The sequence below is a fragment of the Cinclus cinclus genome, chromosome 3 (genome assembly GCF_963662255.1).
Source record: "Cinclus cinclus chromosome 3, bCinCin1.1, whole genome shotgun sequence".
Classification (NCBI taxonomy): domain Eukaryota; kingdom Metazoa; phylum Chordata; class Aves; order Passeriformes; family Cinclidae; genus Cinclus; species Cinclus cinclus.
This window is the reverse complement of record NC_085048.1, coordinates 40,671,743-40,688,798: the sequence shown is the minus strand read 5'-3', so window position 1 is coordinate 40,688,798 and position 17,056 is coordinate 40,671,743. Positions and strand designations below refer to the sequence as shown.

The following is a 17,056-nucleotide window of genomic DNA, read 5'->3' as shown; positions in this document are numbered from 1 at the left end:
CCATGCTATTGCCCATGTGACTGTGCCTACCCTCTTCATTCCCACAGGTTCCCATTTTGGCATCTGATGGCTCTTTACCAAGGCAATAGTCTTACTTTCTTCTTCTCCTTCCCACCCTCTAGCTTTTCATATATGCTGATTCCTGTTCTTTTCTGGGGGTGGAGGGGAAAGATGCCAGGGCAGAGGGTGATTCTTGGTCTTCTGGTTTTTTTCTTCCAGTGCCATCCTCATCTATCTTTTTCAGCCATAGAGTGGCCACAAATCACTGCCTCCATTCCACAGCCAATCCCTTTTCTTTTTCCTAACAAATTTCATTGCACGAATGTGCTGATTTTCTTTTCTACTAAATTAAAGCCTACATTGCTCCCTTCCATTTTTGTCACAGCTTCTCCGAGCTGCTTTGCCTTGTCTGAGAGATACCAAAATGAGAGAAACATAGGGCTGCATATTCAGGATACCTTTCTAAGGTTAAGAGAGTGTCATGTTGAGCTACATGATGCAGATTGTATCCTCTAACACCAGTTCTCTCCACAAGGATGAGAAAATTGAGGACCTGTTGCAGTTCAAGAGAGACCACAGAGACTTAAAATTCCTCAGGAAGCCTCTAAGAAGGAGAGTTCATGAAGATCGATGCAAGAAAACCTCAAAAATCGGGATAACTTTGGATATGCAGTTGAACTTTTGGTTAATTATCTGAACTGATCCTCTGAACTCTCTGAGGTTTGCCTATTGCTAATTAGCACTGCAGTGACTTGTTCTTTATGGATTATGCTAAGGAAGTTTAATTTAAAACTTAATTATACTAGTTTTTAAGTGGCTTATAGGGAAAAAATACTTTAATCGGGACCAGTAAGGAATTTTTCTGTGTTCAGACATCAGTAATCTTAGTAAGGCATGTGTAACGTGCCTGAGGAGTTTCACATTTGTTTTATTTGCTAGGAAGAAAGTATCATAAGAGGTTAATGAAAAGTACTTTATGCTTATGATTGAGAGTTGTATAATTACATATATTCTAATACACAATAAAATATTTTTAATACAGGATAAATATGTAGACTGCACATTGAGTTGTTATTGTTAGAGTGACAATGATTGTATAGATTATCTTGTAATTCATAGGGATTTGTTTTTCCATAGGCTTGGAATTTCTTGTGCCGTTTGCCAATTCTAAATGTCAGTCTGAGCATTAAGGGCAGCTGGGATGATGCAGTTCAGCCACAGAACGAAGTACCTGTTCCTTCTTTGACAACAGACATACGAGATGACAAGAAATGGATCAAACTGCATGCTGATCAAGAGTATGTGCTCCAAATAAACCTGCACAGGACCCAGATGGGGTACCAGGTAGACATATTTATCATTTCCTTCCCAAGTGCACAAGTGTCCAATAATCCATTTACATTATCAGTGATGCTTTATGATTTAATTATTATATAAGTTATAAACACTTTCAAAGTCTTTTCTGTATCATAGTGAAGAAGATGTTTTTTTTCAAGTTGCAACAGGATAGTAAGTAGGCTGTTAAGGTAAAATCCTAGACCAAGCCAATGAGAAAAAAATCAAACTAATTTATAAGCTTTCTGATTACATTCACAGGTTCTTCCAAACTATATACCAGACTCACACCTATAAATACATTTCTACTCATAACACATCCTCAGGCCTTTATTGAGAATATTTTCCTTGTATTTTACATCTGATGCTTTTTCTAACAGCTCCTAGAACAAGTTCCACATACAATTCTTTCCCGCTACATTTCACCTACCTACGTTTCAGTCCCAGCCCTTGGTCCATTTAAAGCACATCCCATTGCCTTCTGGGCTGCTCAGCTCTCTGGGCCCTCAGCAAATCTTGGTATGCCAAGGCAGGAGCTCCAGGAGCTGCAATGTTTTCCAGCTGCTCTATCCTAGCAGCAGTACTTGGCTATACTTGCATGTCAGCTCTGAGGAGAGTTAGACCCACCTTCATGTCAGGCACTACTTACAATGGAGCTGTCACTCACTTATCCAGGCCTTTTTCTGTCATTTACATACCACAAGCAGCGTAGCGACCAGCATGGTTATAATTTTGCTAATTAATTTCTCTAACATTTAAAATAATTAAGAATTATAATTACCAGCATTTTTGTTAAGATGTAAAGAGCTCAAGATAAAAGTGGAGAACAAAAAGTTTTAGGTGTTACATCTGAGACTCTTAAGTTTATTGTGATAATAGTGGAGATACATATGTGCTGTTGAAAATCCTGAACTTATCTTACATTAGTTAAGAATTATATTTGAAAAGTATTCTTGTTTCCTAAAAGACTTTTTCTCCTGACTACAGCAGATTCATCATAGTTGCAAGGGGAAACTGTCTTGTTTTAGGAAGAACAAAGGGTCAAAGCTCATCCATATGTCCTTCTATTTGCTGTGCCAGTTACTGTCAGAGACTTTTCCTAAGCAGAAGCCATGCAAGTGAAAGGAGCAGAAGCATTTCACGCAGTGATCACTGTTTTATAAACCTCTCTGAGAATTTGATCCCTCTTTTGTAAAAAACAGCTGGATCAAACTGTTCCTAAAGCTTCATTGCTGTGGTGGTGTTTCTTCTTCCATGTAAATCTTCAGTAAAACTTTTCACTCTACAAAACACGGAATGAATGTTGATTGAGTGTGCATCATTCTGTCTGCAGCTTCGAGCAGAAAAGTCACTGTCCTAAAGAATCACTGAAATAATCTTCCCTTTTGCTATATGAAACTCCAATAAATACTTTAAGTGCTGGTTTTGTCTTTATATTAATATTGAATAAAATTGATTAGCTTTATTTAAAGATGCTAGGTTTACAATTAACCCTGCTGTATTTGGAATATATTAGATAAAATTACAGAAAGGGAATAGTATTTCCATTCAAGTTTTAGTAGTTTGCAAAATAAGTGAAATATCTGGTATTCTGGATTTTTCTCCGTGGACTGTGATTTTTTTATTTTATTTTTTTAACCCTTCTTCTGGAAAGAAATAGCACTATTTTAGTCTGGCTAAATTATAGCCTTACTTAACAACTGACAGCAATGTGGTTTTGAGGCATTTTTCATTCAAGGAAAAATGTCATTTTGGAGAGGTGATTTCTAGTTTTTCTAAGCTGTTTCTTTTCCCCAACAGGGAAAGCAGGACAGTAAAGCAATGGCTCCTAGGTTCCCCAAAGTTAAGGATGAAGGATGGTTTTTGATACTGGGAGAAGTTGATAAAAAAGAACTCATCGCCCTGAAGAGAACTGGATATGTCAGAAATCGAAGTACTGTTTCTGTTGCTTTTTATACTCCAGAAACTCCTGGAAAGTATGAGAAATCTCAAATTCTCTTAGTTATTATGTTTTCCAAGTAGTCAATACCCAATTCCCAAACTAACAATGCTGCTTTTACTTTTCAGGTGCATCTACACCCTCTATCTCATGAGCGACAGCTACCTTGGCATGGACCAGCAGTACGACATTTACCTGAACATTGTACCAGCACAAGGCACCACAGAGGGGACTGAGGCCAAGAGCCACCTGGCTCTGAAGTAAGGCTGTCTGGAAAGAACACTCAGTCAAAAGAACTGTTCCTGCAACTAAGACATCTGGCCATTCTGGGACATCCAAAAATGCGTCTGCCTTAGTGGAACCAACTTCAAACCTCAAGACAACAGGGAAACCGAAAGTGACTGCTGTATTAACTCTGATGACACCGAGTTAGCCACAGTGGCCTTACTCCTTTGTGAAGATTTGTCTTTTTTTGTTTTATCTTTCTTCTCTCGAAGTCAGATTGTTAGCTGAATTTTAAAGCATCAAAATAAAAGACTGATCAATACTGTAATTTGTGCAAATTCAGGGCTACCATCTTAATTTTGAAAAGTGTTCTATAGCCTGTCTATTAATAGCATTTAAATGGTCAACTTTTTTAATTTATAGGGAAAAATACAAAATTTGGTCTAAGAGCTGCTGAAAATATTGATGGATGTGCTATATTTCATGTTTAATAAAAATATTCCCTGAATGTTTTGCACTGTATTTTTAGGTGTAAAATATAGGAGATGCAGTAACAAAATCCTCTTCATGCATAGTACATTTTGAAACTGATGATCTAAGAAAAATTTCAAAATTTTATATTAATTACATGAGCAGTAAATCTACTTATAAGGGTAAGCTAAATCATAAAAAAATATTTCCAGTATAGCAATGATGCAATTTATGTAGATATTTATTAAAGTTTGCTCTTGACATGTATGTACATACATATATATGCACACACATATATACTTGCAATTCCCTTAGTGTTTTTTCCTGAATTTTTTAGGACTAAGGCATATAAAATTGGGTGTCCTGTTCTAGGGCTCAGTGCTAAAGTGGGTGACTAACTTCTGTAAATAAGGGGGTATTGAGGCTCCAAAAATGGGGGCTGCAACTGGAGGTATGATGAACAATGAATAGTTCTTGCAGGCAAAAGGTATTGTCTAAGAGATGCCCAGCTCTGTCATAGTACCTGCAAGGCATAAATCTGAAGGCAGAAGGTAGCTGCATCTATCTTGTGATGAGACTCCACATCCTGAGGCCAGTCCTCAATCTTAAGAGGATTCAAGATGCTGAGCAAGTACTTGAAGACAACACACTTACAGAAACATCAGTGCATATTCATTCAGATAGACTAGAACTTAAACTGAATATTAATATTTGCACTTTCTCAGCTTTGCACTGAGCTGATAAGCATTACCTCTCCAAGGGATCATTTCACTGTCATTTCCATTGTATTTCACCAGATGAAAGAATACAACAGAGTTGTTACCAAAAGCTTTCCAGGAAAAAGTTACACTGGTGATTATGCACCTACATAGAATCACAGCATGGCTGATTTTGGGAGGGGCCTCTGGAGATCATCTGGTCTAACCCCTTTCCTCAGTCAGGGCCAGCTAGAGCTGGTTGCCCAAGATCCCATCTCCAAATATGAAGACTCCACCACCTCCCTGGACAACCTGTGCCAGGGTTTGGTCACCCTCACAGTAAAAAAAAGTATTTATTGCAGTTCAAGATGGACCCTTCTGTGCCACCAACAGGTGTGCCTGTTGCCTCTGGTCCCGTCACCAGGCACCACTGAAAAGATTCAAAAGCTTGATAAGTCTGTATCCTTATCAACATCTTCCATTCGATACCCACTGACAAGATTTCCCTGAACCTTGTACAGGCTGAACAGTCCCAGCTCTCTCAGCCTTTCCAGCCCCCTTCATCATCAATTTTTTTGAGTCCTTTTGCTGGACTCTCTCTAACAATTCCAGGTCACTGCCCCAAATCAGGCATAGTGCTCCATTAGTGTGGTCTTACCAGTGGTGATCATCACCTCTCAGCCTGCTGGCAACACCACACTGCAGCAAGCAGAAGGCTGACTGATTTCAAAGGCTCAGTAGTTAACCAGTACTTTATTTTGTATCTGGCACCTTTGAATTTTGAGAAGTGATTTTAAAATTATCAATTCTGTACTTGAGTGTATGCATCCCCTGATGATATTAAAAATGTTATATTTCATTATTATAGGTAATATATTACCTATAGGAATGTGCCTAAGAACGTGGGATGATAATAGAAAAAAATTCACTAAATTCAGAGATGGATGGATGATACAAAAGCCACCTTTGCCATTTATACTATATCAATATAGTATGGTGTTGTGTCACAGAAGAAACAGATTCCTTTCAAAATGTTAGGCAATAGTTTGGTTATTCACACATTGCTTTCATCCATTTTTAAGATAATTGTTTCATCTAATTTGGAAGTTTAAATTGTCACAGAAATTAAGTCTTTTCTTTGGAAAGCTTGGCTGAAACAATACATTGTCCCTCAACAATTTTAATTAATTAGGGAAAAGGACTATGCCACAGTCGAACAGCATACCAACATAGTGATGCTAGTTCTTGTTGCTTTGTAAATGCACATCACAGAAAGTCTAACTGCAGAGGAGCAGACAATAGCTTCAGTATTCAGTATTAATCAATTAAAGAGTTTCTGTAATGTCTTTTGTGCCATCTGGACTTTGGTTTGGAAATACTGTATTTCCTAGCGTATTAATTGTTTTTAAAAATAGATTGGTGGCATTTATAAATAGCATGTTTATAGCTTTTTTTTTTTACAGAAGTATTGGATTCATGATGACAAAGTCTAAAGTAATACAGAATTAATGTAAGCAAATTTATTAGAATCAGTATTTAGGTGAAAAATCCAAGAGAAAGAATTCTGATACTTTTGAAACAGCTGCTTAGGAGGACCAATGAATGTGTTCAATCAATGAATGTGTGATATCTCATGGTGAAAACTGAGAATAGCTGTCAAACAAAGGTATGAATATGAAACAGAATTTTAAAAATTTTAAAAAAACCAAAACCATAAATACTTCAGTGATGTATTGGATAAATTAGATACTTTTATGGATAAATTAAAGAAAAAGCACATACAGAAATTTTTAATGTTAAGTTGCCTGTTCCGGTTTGCAAGTAGGTTTTTATTTTTACCCTCCCCTTCCTCTTCTAGGTGCAGTCTGCACACCTGTTCAGGTATGAGACTTGTTCCAAAACTTGGAAAGCAACAAAAAACAGGCACATCTGGTGCATCATGATCTATTTAAGTCTGCCTCTGTGACTTCATCCTTTCCCATCATTCCTGTCCTAGTCTGATAACAGCATCACAGCAGTGCTTAGCAGGAGCTAGAGGAGGTTTGGGTATGTACCACCATGCCCCATCTCTTCTGAAGGAGCTTTTATAACAGTCTGTTGTTTAGAACCTTATTTACAACCTCACCTGTTCAGAGACATTATCCATATTAGTGGCAGTAAATTATTACAGGAGGAATTTTTTAAGATCACCTTTCTATGATGGGCTATAGACACTGTTGTAGCCTATGTAGTAAGTACTGAAACAGAGAAAAGTAAGACAATACAAGCAAATCCAATATTTTTTTACAAAAAATGGTAAATAGCTACATTGCACATTTTGGCCCTGGTTTAATTGCTTAGATCTAGTGTCATTCAATATGAAATATCTCATCTGGCCTCTACATTCAACTCCAAAAGAACATATCCCAACTGCAGAGGGCTATAATCTGTGAAATGTAGTGCTGGTGCATCTGTCACCCTCTGTGGATGCCTCAAGTAACCCAAGCCATCTGAAATAGCATTTGATATCTACATTCAGTTAACCACGCTGACTTCCTGTCACTTGTTTGGTCAGGTTTGCAATTCAGTTGCTTAACTGCATCTAATGAAATTTAAAATAAACAAAAGATATTTCAGTTGCCACTCCAGAAGATGGGAGGTCTTTCATAGGTCATGTGTCACTTCTGTCATCCCCATGTCACAGGGGCCAGTAGCATGAGGTGGATGCTTAGATATTCAGTCTTCAATAGCTAATCAAGCCCATGATAATTTGCAAGTTCTAAATTCTCTCTTCCAAGCAATGTTATGCAAAGAAGAATTCTCCTGCTTCATAAGAAATATTTTCTTACAAAAGATTTGGGTGCCATAGGATTCTTAAAACAAACAGGTGAGTTACAGAAAAGTGAGCAGGGCTTCTGCTGAGAGCTGTCACTCCCATTTCTACTTATATAATATATCTTTTCTATTAGCTATGTCTGACTCCCACCTGCCTTTCTAAAAATGTATCTTGTTAAATGTTACGTCTTCTCAGACTGCGCTGCACTTCAGCAGGTGGTGCCAAGACTGATGCTCACAGAATTTCTGGCATAGGTTTCTGAAATGATTTGCAAAAAAGCTCTAGAATGAACAAACCAAGTTTGTTACTGATGTCACTCATTGGTAGCAAAAAGAGGTAAAGCTGCTTCCACATGCAGTGTGAAAGGAAATTCTATATTAAAGGGACTTCTCTGGAAAGCAGTTGTAATGCTTGGACTAAATGAGTCTCTTCATAAATAATTCCTAGCTCTATAGTAAGGGATCCTCCAAAGTGATTACACCATTCTGCAATTGAATATGTTTACAACATGTTTTATCCTTAGATGTTCTAACAAGCTCCATACTGCATCAATGGAATTTGAATCCAGGGCTCTCCAAGTCTTTATTCTGAACAACCTTCTCTATTAAAATGTCTCCTCAAAAATAAGGAGCATTAAAGATTCACTAAGGCCATGCATTAGGCTTCACTGCTGCTCTTCTCCTCCAGCTTAGTCTTGTCCTACCAAGACTCTCAACAAATATGTGTATTTGAATAGGGAGGGAAAAGGAAAGTAAAAGACTTTTGTTAGCTATTATTCATCTGCTAGAAAACCCATGAAGTAAAGAACTGATAATTCTGGGAAGAATATTGTCATTCCAAATAATAAAATTCCCACTAATTGTAATAATAACAGAGGTGAATTGGGCATTTTTTTAAAAATCAACACTCTCAAAGACATGATACATGTACAGATAGTTATAGAGCTATTAGCTAGATGCTATTAACTATTGGCAAGAACACTGGTAGAAAAGGAAGTATAGGCATATCACAATCCTTTTCTACTGCACTCTAAATCTCTACGTGAAATGTGATGAACCACATTCTTCACACAGTAGCAAATTTGCACCTTGGTTTGGAAATAACTCGGCTTACATCAGGCAATGCTAATGTGAGAAAATTAGACCTATGTTCTTGACAGCAATACTTTCTTCTAGCTAACAGGATGAAACTGTTTCAGATGCCAATAACACGTGGTGAGTCCCCATCATGTATTTTTCAGCAAATCCAACTAATTAGGAACTAATTACTGATTGTGATAGCACAGTAAAATCAGGTTTTGATAAACTTTCACCTTTGTAGCTGTGAGGATTCTGCAATTAAGCCTAATTTTATTTTCTCAAATGCTAACAATGTCTAAAGGGAGAGCTGGGAAAAACAAAAAGATGATTCTGTCACCTCCATTAAAGGGCATTTTCATTCCCTGGTGCCAAAACAAGATTAATCCCTTTTTTTTGCCTTTTTTTACCCCCCTATTTAAAGTACAACTCTACAAAACTAAACTGACTATTTAACAGTTTATCCCAGTTGCAGGATGTTGCTGCTTCTTTGGCATGTTTCTGCTGTTTCCCAATCGCACCCTCCACTTCCCTCCTTGCAGAGTCTCCCATGTTGTCCTCGGACTCAGCATTCTCAGATGCAACCTTCAGGGAAGTTTCATTCTGTGGTTGTAGGATACAGCAGAAAGGAATGGTCCATGATTGGGTTCTTGAAAGATGCAATCTACAAATAGCCTCATAAAGCCATACTGTGCTAAACTCCAAATTCGACAAAATGTTACTTCAAGAATTTATTGAGCAAATAAGACAGGTGCAAAATATGCATCACAGTTTGCTGTATGATTGAAGCAAATGGCAGTTTAGTTTTATATTTTAATTCTCTGTGACTTTATTCAAAGAGTGAATGAGGTAATTCGGGAAAAGAGGGATGTGGAGATTTCTCAGTTCTCCTTGTTAGTGAAATGCTCACAGCTGACCAAAGTGAAATGACTGTAGACCATATCCACACGTGATACAGATCTGGTCGAGTATAAGTCCTGCCTTTGTGCCTCTCCTATATGTTTATTTGACTCCTACATGCAGACACTGACAATACCATTCAGCTTCATCCTCGCAGATATTGGGAAAATACATATTCTCAAAAGAGGATGGCCACCATGGTTTACATACAGCAGAATATATATCAGAAGGGTTCACAAAGACATCTTAGCAAAAGGTTTAGAAGTTGCAAGACACGTTCATACAGCATTAGGACCTTGCTTTCCCCGAGTTATATAGAATTGCAGTGTCATGTTTTGCAATGCTCCCCGGAATTGCAGAAGAAATCACAGCTAGGTAAAGTTTCTGAACCTCGGGAATGCCCTGAGAGGCTGACACTGCACATCCAGTTCTCTTTCTATCTGCTTTATAGAAGGTATCAGTCAGATGCCAAGCTCCTGGGTTTTGCACAGCCACTACAAAATTTACAGAGGACGTTCATGCCCCCTCCTGACCCTACAGATCCTACAGGCGGGGAGGAGTACGTCAGCCTATGTCTGATCATGCTTCAGCTTCCTTTACTGGCAATACAGTATGCCCAGAGGTGTGCTCTGATGCAGTTTTGGGAACAGGAGCCAAAATTTCTATTCCAAACTTAAAGGCATTTCAAATAACTGAACCTTGTCCCAGATTTTCTCAGGACCAGGATCTTCAGGGAATGCTGACCTCAAAGGATCAATCCCTTTAATAAACAAGGGTGTTATTTTAAAATGGGTCCAGATGGATTGCTAGAATATTCTATTCTTCATAAACATGAAAAAAGAGCAATCTTAACACAAGAATTCCAAATGCTTTGTTTCTTCATTTTAACAACATGTAGTGCCTACCTAGTTGTCTGAAGGTCTTGGGGAAGAAGCTAGATTAATTTAATTCTATCAGTGAAAATGTTTTGGGAAATACAGGTGCTTCTCAGGAAATGAACAGGACCTGGAAAGAAATCCCAACATTAAGCAATCAAGAAACACACTGAAGTTTATTTTCTCTTGGTGCGTTGCCCTTTTGCTTCAGAGACTGTAGGATGAAATACATTCCCAACATATATTATTACTAGATTAAATTTAGTTTCTGCTATTACTTTCAAAGGATTTGGTGAATAGACAGCAGCATTAGAATGACCTAATCCTTCACTCAAACCTAGGACTCAAAGATTAACAGCTGCAGATTTTATAACATTTCTAATTCAGGGATAAATTGTATTTTCTTGAATTGGATAGGTAGGTAATGTCCTAAAGTTATTTAATTCTTAGGAACCATTGACTTTACAGGAACAGACTAAGAACTTATGACCATGAAAAAAATGAAATTAGATGGAAAAAAATACCCCTAATGAGAAAAACAGGATAAGAATCTCCTTTCCAAGGAGGGACAGAGCTTTGATTCCTGCAGATATGGCTGCTGTGAGGCAATAGTCCTGTTTGGTTTTGTTATATTATCTCATCTGCTTTCATTACACCAAATAATTTTGCACAATGGCACAGCTTCCACAAACACATCCTGTAGTATTTACCTGGTGATTGGGGCACATTAGGGGGAAATGTGTTCAGAAAAGAGAAGAAAGAACCAATGGAAGGAATTTTGTATGGGAACAGATGGGATGGTGGAATGCAGCCAATTTTTAAATAAGAAAGCACAAGTCCTATGCCTCATTCTGAAAGACAGCAAACCTCTATTTTCAGGGAAAGGTTCCAAATAATATTCTAAACAGACAAGCATATGTCTGTTAGACTTAGGCAAGGTACCAAAGGTAAGTTCCATTTCTGTGTTCCATCTCAGTGCTATGCTTCCCTCTTCATATGCAGTTATCCAGCCTGTTTTGAGACACCAAATTTTACATATTTACCAGATAGGGGAATTTAAGCACTTCACATGTTGAATTCTATGCATTTGGGGTGAGATTCTTGCTATTTCAAAAGCCTTTATTAGCTATATCCCTGAAAATGTATAGTCTTAATTTTATAAACTACATATGCTGTTCTTTCCATTTTACCTACCCGCACTTGGAGCTCTCATGTTATATCACACCAACTTGATGTTAACTGGTCTACATTTTAAAATTATCCTTTTCCTTGTATTTGGAAGTATAGCGTGTGACATTAATAAAATAGAGTCAGTTGCATTTCTCAGAGAAGGAAGAATAGGTTCATGGTAGCATTTTGTATGTGTCTATATAAAATACATAAATATTTTAGGAGTATGAACATGTTATTTACTAATATGAAAATAACAATCTGTTGAAGTTAGCAGTTCCTGATGTTACTGCTACTGAAGGAGGGCAAGAACCCATCAAAACTAACTTTCAGAAAAGAAATATTGTTTTGATCTTTTGAAAGAGCAAAAAAGATTAATGCCTAGAATCAGATCCCTGCCTATGCATCAGGCTTATGCGTAACTAGAGTATTTTAAAATCAACTTGTACTGCTTTGTTTCTTTATTCACACCCTTTAATTTTCCTGCACTTGAACAGTTAATAATAAGTAAGGAAAGCAACCATACTTTGTCCACAATCCTAATTTGCTTCTTTTATCTGCTGCTTTTATTTTCATGTAAGCATACCAGTCCAGCTCAGACGACCAAGGCAAAATTGCTCTGCCTTCTCCAAACCACAAATTTTAAGACTATAAGAAATAGCAATGTAAGGAGGTACAGAATAAAAGGATAAATCAAGTAATTCCCTGCTTGAAATGTCTATTTTTACTAATTGTTCTTCCTTTCCCATAACTATGGCTTCTCTTCCATCTTAGCCTTCACCTGACCTCCATTTCAATTTCCCAGTCTGTCTAGTATTGTTTTTATTTTATTTATAGCCTTCTTTCTTTTGTCTGTTGTGTACTTACTTGTCTCTTGTAGGCAAAAATTAAGACATACACCTAAACAATTTTAAAATTATATTCTTTCTGCTGTCATTACTCAGAGCACTTTTCTTTGGGCTTTATGTATTTTCTATTTCTATGCCTTTATCATCGAATTGCTTCCCAAAGTATGACTGTAGCCTTATATCTTTTGTTTTTTCTTTTTTAAATCACATTACTTTATGAGCAGTTATAACCCTTCTAAGACTAGTATGGTTTTGATCCTGAGTGCTAGTCACAAATACCTTTGTGCCAGATCAGGGTGTCTGTTCAAGGAAGTCTATGCCAGTATCAAATAGTAAGTTACAGTAAAAGATTAGCTAAACCAAGACATATTTTCTACCCATCCATTTAGTATATTTGTTGACCAATAATCCCTGTTATGAATGATTACTCCATGCTTTAGACCTATCTTATCTCTATGGACAGGAAGAGGAAAAAAGCATTCCTTTTCCTGGGCAAAAATTCAATGGTCTTAAACATCTTCAAAAGGTATCAGTATTTAAATATAGATGCTACCAATACACTTAGCAATAAGATTAGGCTACTCCAGACACTTTTGTCATTTTGGCCACCATTCACTTCTTAGAAAATCCTCTGTGACTGCACTTGTCCCTGGCCAAACAATCACAAAACCAGGAGGGCTTTTTTCAGCCACACTTTCTATGTTCTTTCACTCATAGCAAAAAAAGGGACAAACAACACAAACTTGAATCACTTTCATTTGACCACAGGACACACGTACTTTTTTCAAGCCTAGACTATGCTCTTCTACTGTCTGAGACCCTCAAGCAACAGCTGGCTGACAAAACAAGCAGGCCACAAAGCATCAGAAATCTTCATCTCCAGAGTTAATTTCAGCTAATGTTCTCTGTCATGAAGCAGTACTGAAACAGTCAAAGGCAAAGGTTGTTATCATGTGACAGTTTAAGAATAGATTTCATTCAATTTGAGTATAAAATAGCAGGTTCAAATATTCCACACTCAAACAACAGGAATTGTCAGGCCCCACACGTGCACTAGGTTGGATCATGGCAGAGAAGAAAATAAATCTACATTCTTCAGATCATAAATCAGTCAGACTGGCTGACAGGATGCCCATAAGACTGGGTTATTCTCCAGCTGGCCCATGACGAGATTCCTCTGGCGCATTCAGCACTGTGAGAACCAAGATACTGGTCTGATTCAGCTGAATCTTCTTGTATTATGTTTCAAACTGTTGAATATGGATATCTCATGATGTTAAAACATACACAGTTCCAGTATTTCTGTCCCTATAAAGCTCTTCCCTTGACAGATCAATACCTTTCCCTAGAAATATTTTATTTCTGAAATAATTTTTAAAAAATTAAATCAATTTCAAAACAACTTGCTGAGCACACATTTGAGGCAGATAAACTCATATTTTTTCATGCTTATTTTTGGATCTATATTTAAAGAACACCATCCTACCAGGTTTTTTTGCTTTAAAATAAGGGGGAAACCCTATAAAAAGATCAGATCTGGGGTACAAGATAACACAGACAATTTCCAACATAAATGCTAGTTATTAGGTGTCATGTAGAGTCAGGAGTTGCCATGGAATCCATTTGCTTCTAAACCAGCTCCTCCTGCTGGAATACTTTCTCATTATTATTTCTTTCAGCAGCACAAAAGGAGCTGGCTTATAGCAGAAATGTTATTTTAGTGTAAAGTTTCTACTGTATCTGCAATAAAACATGAAATTAAAATCTATATTTAAAGTTGTATTTCTGTTTCAAGTGTAAAGCTCCGTTGCTGTGGTCAGAACTAAATGATTGTAGCCTTTTTATAGATTCAGTAAAGCAGAGAAAACAAATTGTAGCTAAAGCTTTCCTTTCAGCAGTCTTCCCATAAGTGAAAATAAGTGTCATATCTGAAGTCTACTGTTTACATTTTTGCTACATGATTCTCCCATTATGCTTAACTTTTAACATTTTCATACTGGTTATTCTACGCAACAGCAGCCTCACTACCAGCCTAATTGCTGATGTCCTGGGATACAGAACAGTGTGTGCATGCTGGACATGGGGTTTATTAGGCCAATGAACCCACTTGTTGTGATGTCTGTTTCAATAGACAGATTTCAAAAGAAAAAATGTGATCATGCCTTCAAACTCTTGACTCACCAATTACTGGGTTTCAATTCTTTTGTATACAATATACTGCAGTGAGGCTGGAGGACAATACTGGAAAGCAACCAGCAATATTGGAAAACTATCCCAGTGATTTGTAACTTGGCATGTTAATACTTATTATTAATATTATTGTTTACTATAGCCATTGACTAGCATTGCATCTGGAAACCCTAAACAGAAATAAGATCCTATTGTGATCGGCACTGTATGGAGATACACACAGCCCTTGCCTCCAAGAGCTTATATTGTATGGTCCCAGCCTTGTAAACTGATCTGGGCAGAATTATTCTTGTAACCCTGTGGAGCCCCCCAGCCCTCCAAGGCGGTCAGAGCTTCCTGCATAATCTTCCTATATGGAAAATGGCAGGCAAATTTTGGGTGCAGGGAGCCTTTACCTTCTAATCTGTTCCATTCCCACCCTTTAGCAGTTGAACTGTACCCAAACTTAGGCAAGTCCAACCTCTCATGGAACTTTGGGCCCTTATTCACATCTCTCCCACTCAAAAGATGTGCTCCTTCTAGGGAATCAAAGGAAGCTCTGTACCATGCAACAACCTTCCTTCCCCAACCCTGTGTTTTCTAAGGTCCCATAACTGCAGACAAGCTCATGGAGAGGCCTGTGGCATCTCTGAGGAAGCTCCCTGGTGTGCTACGGTTTCTGAGGCAGGCACTAGCCTTAGAAAAGCAAAAGAACATAGACAAGCCCACTAGAGACAGAGAACCTTTTGCTCTAGAGGGAAAGTAGAAGGACGGTTGCAGCCCTGTAATGAATAGGAGCAGCCCAATTTAAGTAAACAAGGGCTGGGCTGTGGGGCTGGGCTAGGGAACCATAAGCCAAGTGTGACAGCAGGACATTCCTCACTGGCTAGGGCCCAACCCACACTACCTGAAGGAGGAGAATAAAACTGGCACAGGGGTGGCAGCCAGGCTGAGGCCAGAGCCAAAGTCATCAGGTGAGTCCATGGTAACAAAGCAGGTCCAAGGTCAAGGTGGGAGGTCAGTCTGTGGGTCAGGGTTTAGAACAGCACAGTGCCTAGTGAGGTACAAATATAGCTGCAGAGGCACGGGGCACAAAAACCCCTACGGCCTGGCTCAGGCAAGCACTGAGGGCAGAGCAGGGAGCTGCCAGGTAAGGCTGGTCAGGGTTATTAAGGCTCATTTCACTGAACAACACAGGGCTCCTGCACTCAGGAGCCTGACTCCAGTCTTCTCCTCACTCTCCACTATGACAAGTGGCTCCGTTGCGCCATGCACCAGGAGCATTTTGTGCTGAAGCCAAAATTAAAACCTGACTCCAGTACCTCCCAAGGCTTTGACACATTTCAAAAATGTGTCATTAACATCACTAAGCTATTGCCAGACAAAGGAAATGCTGATTCCTTTCTCATCTACCAGCTAAGTCTTACAGTAATTACACAGAGCAAGCAAGCCCTGAAACTTCCTCCAGCTGCAAGTAGTGGACACTCCTCAGGAGAGGTGCTGTGGGGAAACTGTCCTTTGAATAGGCTCTAGCTTCAGCTGGGTACATCCAGCCATCACATGAAAATGAAGCCCCACTATCAGTGAATAATAGTCAGAAATCAGGGTTCAGACAAAACATTTCAACAGTGAGGCAAAACTTAAATAAAAAGTCATTAATCACAGGCATATGCCAAGCTTTGGAAAACACCCTTATCCTTCAGCATAGTCTGAAACAATCTGTAAAGCTGGACTCATGCTCAGAAGTCTGGTGCTGTTTCCCTATGCTCTAACCCAATATAAGCAATTGATCCCACAGTGTTTTGCTTGAAGACATCATCTCCTCCACATTTTTTCTGAAGGCATCTATTCACCACGTGGAGAATGCAGAGGAGAGTAGTGACAGGCTTGCAGAATGACCAAATAATTCAGAGAAGAGAGGTTGTTCCCAGCTTAGCATGCAACGCTCATAAAAACAATTAAACTTGCAACCACAAACCGGTATGAGACTAAAACAAGAAAATATTCTGTTAAAACCCATGCAGAGAAAACTCCCCACCTTGCCTTTCAACGAAGTTATAAGCCCCATGATGATTAGGATATACACCAAGTGAAATGGGCACCAGCTCCAGAGCTGTCAGGCAGCCTCACATTCTGCATCCCTCCTTTTTTGGTCTGATCAAGCCTGTTCTCTGAGGCAATAGGAGGCTGAAGACAAGAGTTTCAGAGCAACAGAGGGGGGTGGTTCCTCTTGCTATTGATTTCATCTGAAACGGGCATGTGTTATTTCAAAGCAAAGTGTGTCCTCAAGGCGGGTTAAGCTGCTCTCCTCCACTAAAACAAAGTCTATTTGTGACCTGTTAATTATCAGGTTGATAGTAAGAACAGACTGTGGAACGGATCCCACTATTTTAAGCATTATTCTTTGGGGTGCTGAAATTTAAACAGGCTTCTGCTGACAGATTTCCCCCCGACTAATGAAATAACTTCTTTGCTAATCAAAGCCAGACCTTGGGAAAGGAGTTTTCAGTGATAGCCAGGGTGTAGGGGAAGGCA

At 38.5% G+C, this 17,056-nt stretch overlaps 1 protein-coding gene across 1 annotated transcript in view; it reads left to right on the top strand.

The window, feature by feature from the left end:
* ASCC3 (activating signal cointegrator 1 complex subunit 3) overlaps positions 1-3,899 on the top strand; it is a 251,696-nt gene extending 247,797 nt beyond the window's left edge. The window contains exons 40-42 of the mRNA XM_062489907.1: positions 1,138-1,344; positions 3,136-3,311; positions 3,403-3,899. Of these exons, the coding sequence (XP_062345891.1) occupies positions 1,138-1,344; positions 3,136-3,311; positions 3,403-3,538 (519 nt within the window). The 3' untranslated portion in view covers positions 3,539-3,899. The remainder of the gene's footprint in view (positions 1-1,137; positions 1,345-3,135; positions 3,312-3,402) is intronic.
* Positions 3,900-17,056: the final 13,157 nt, after the last annotated feature.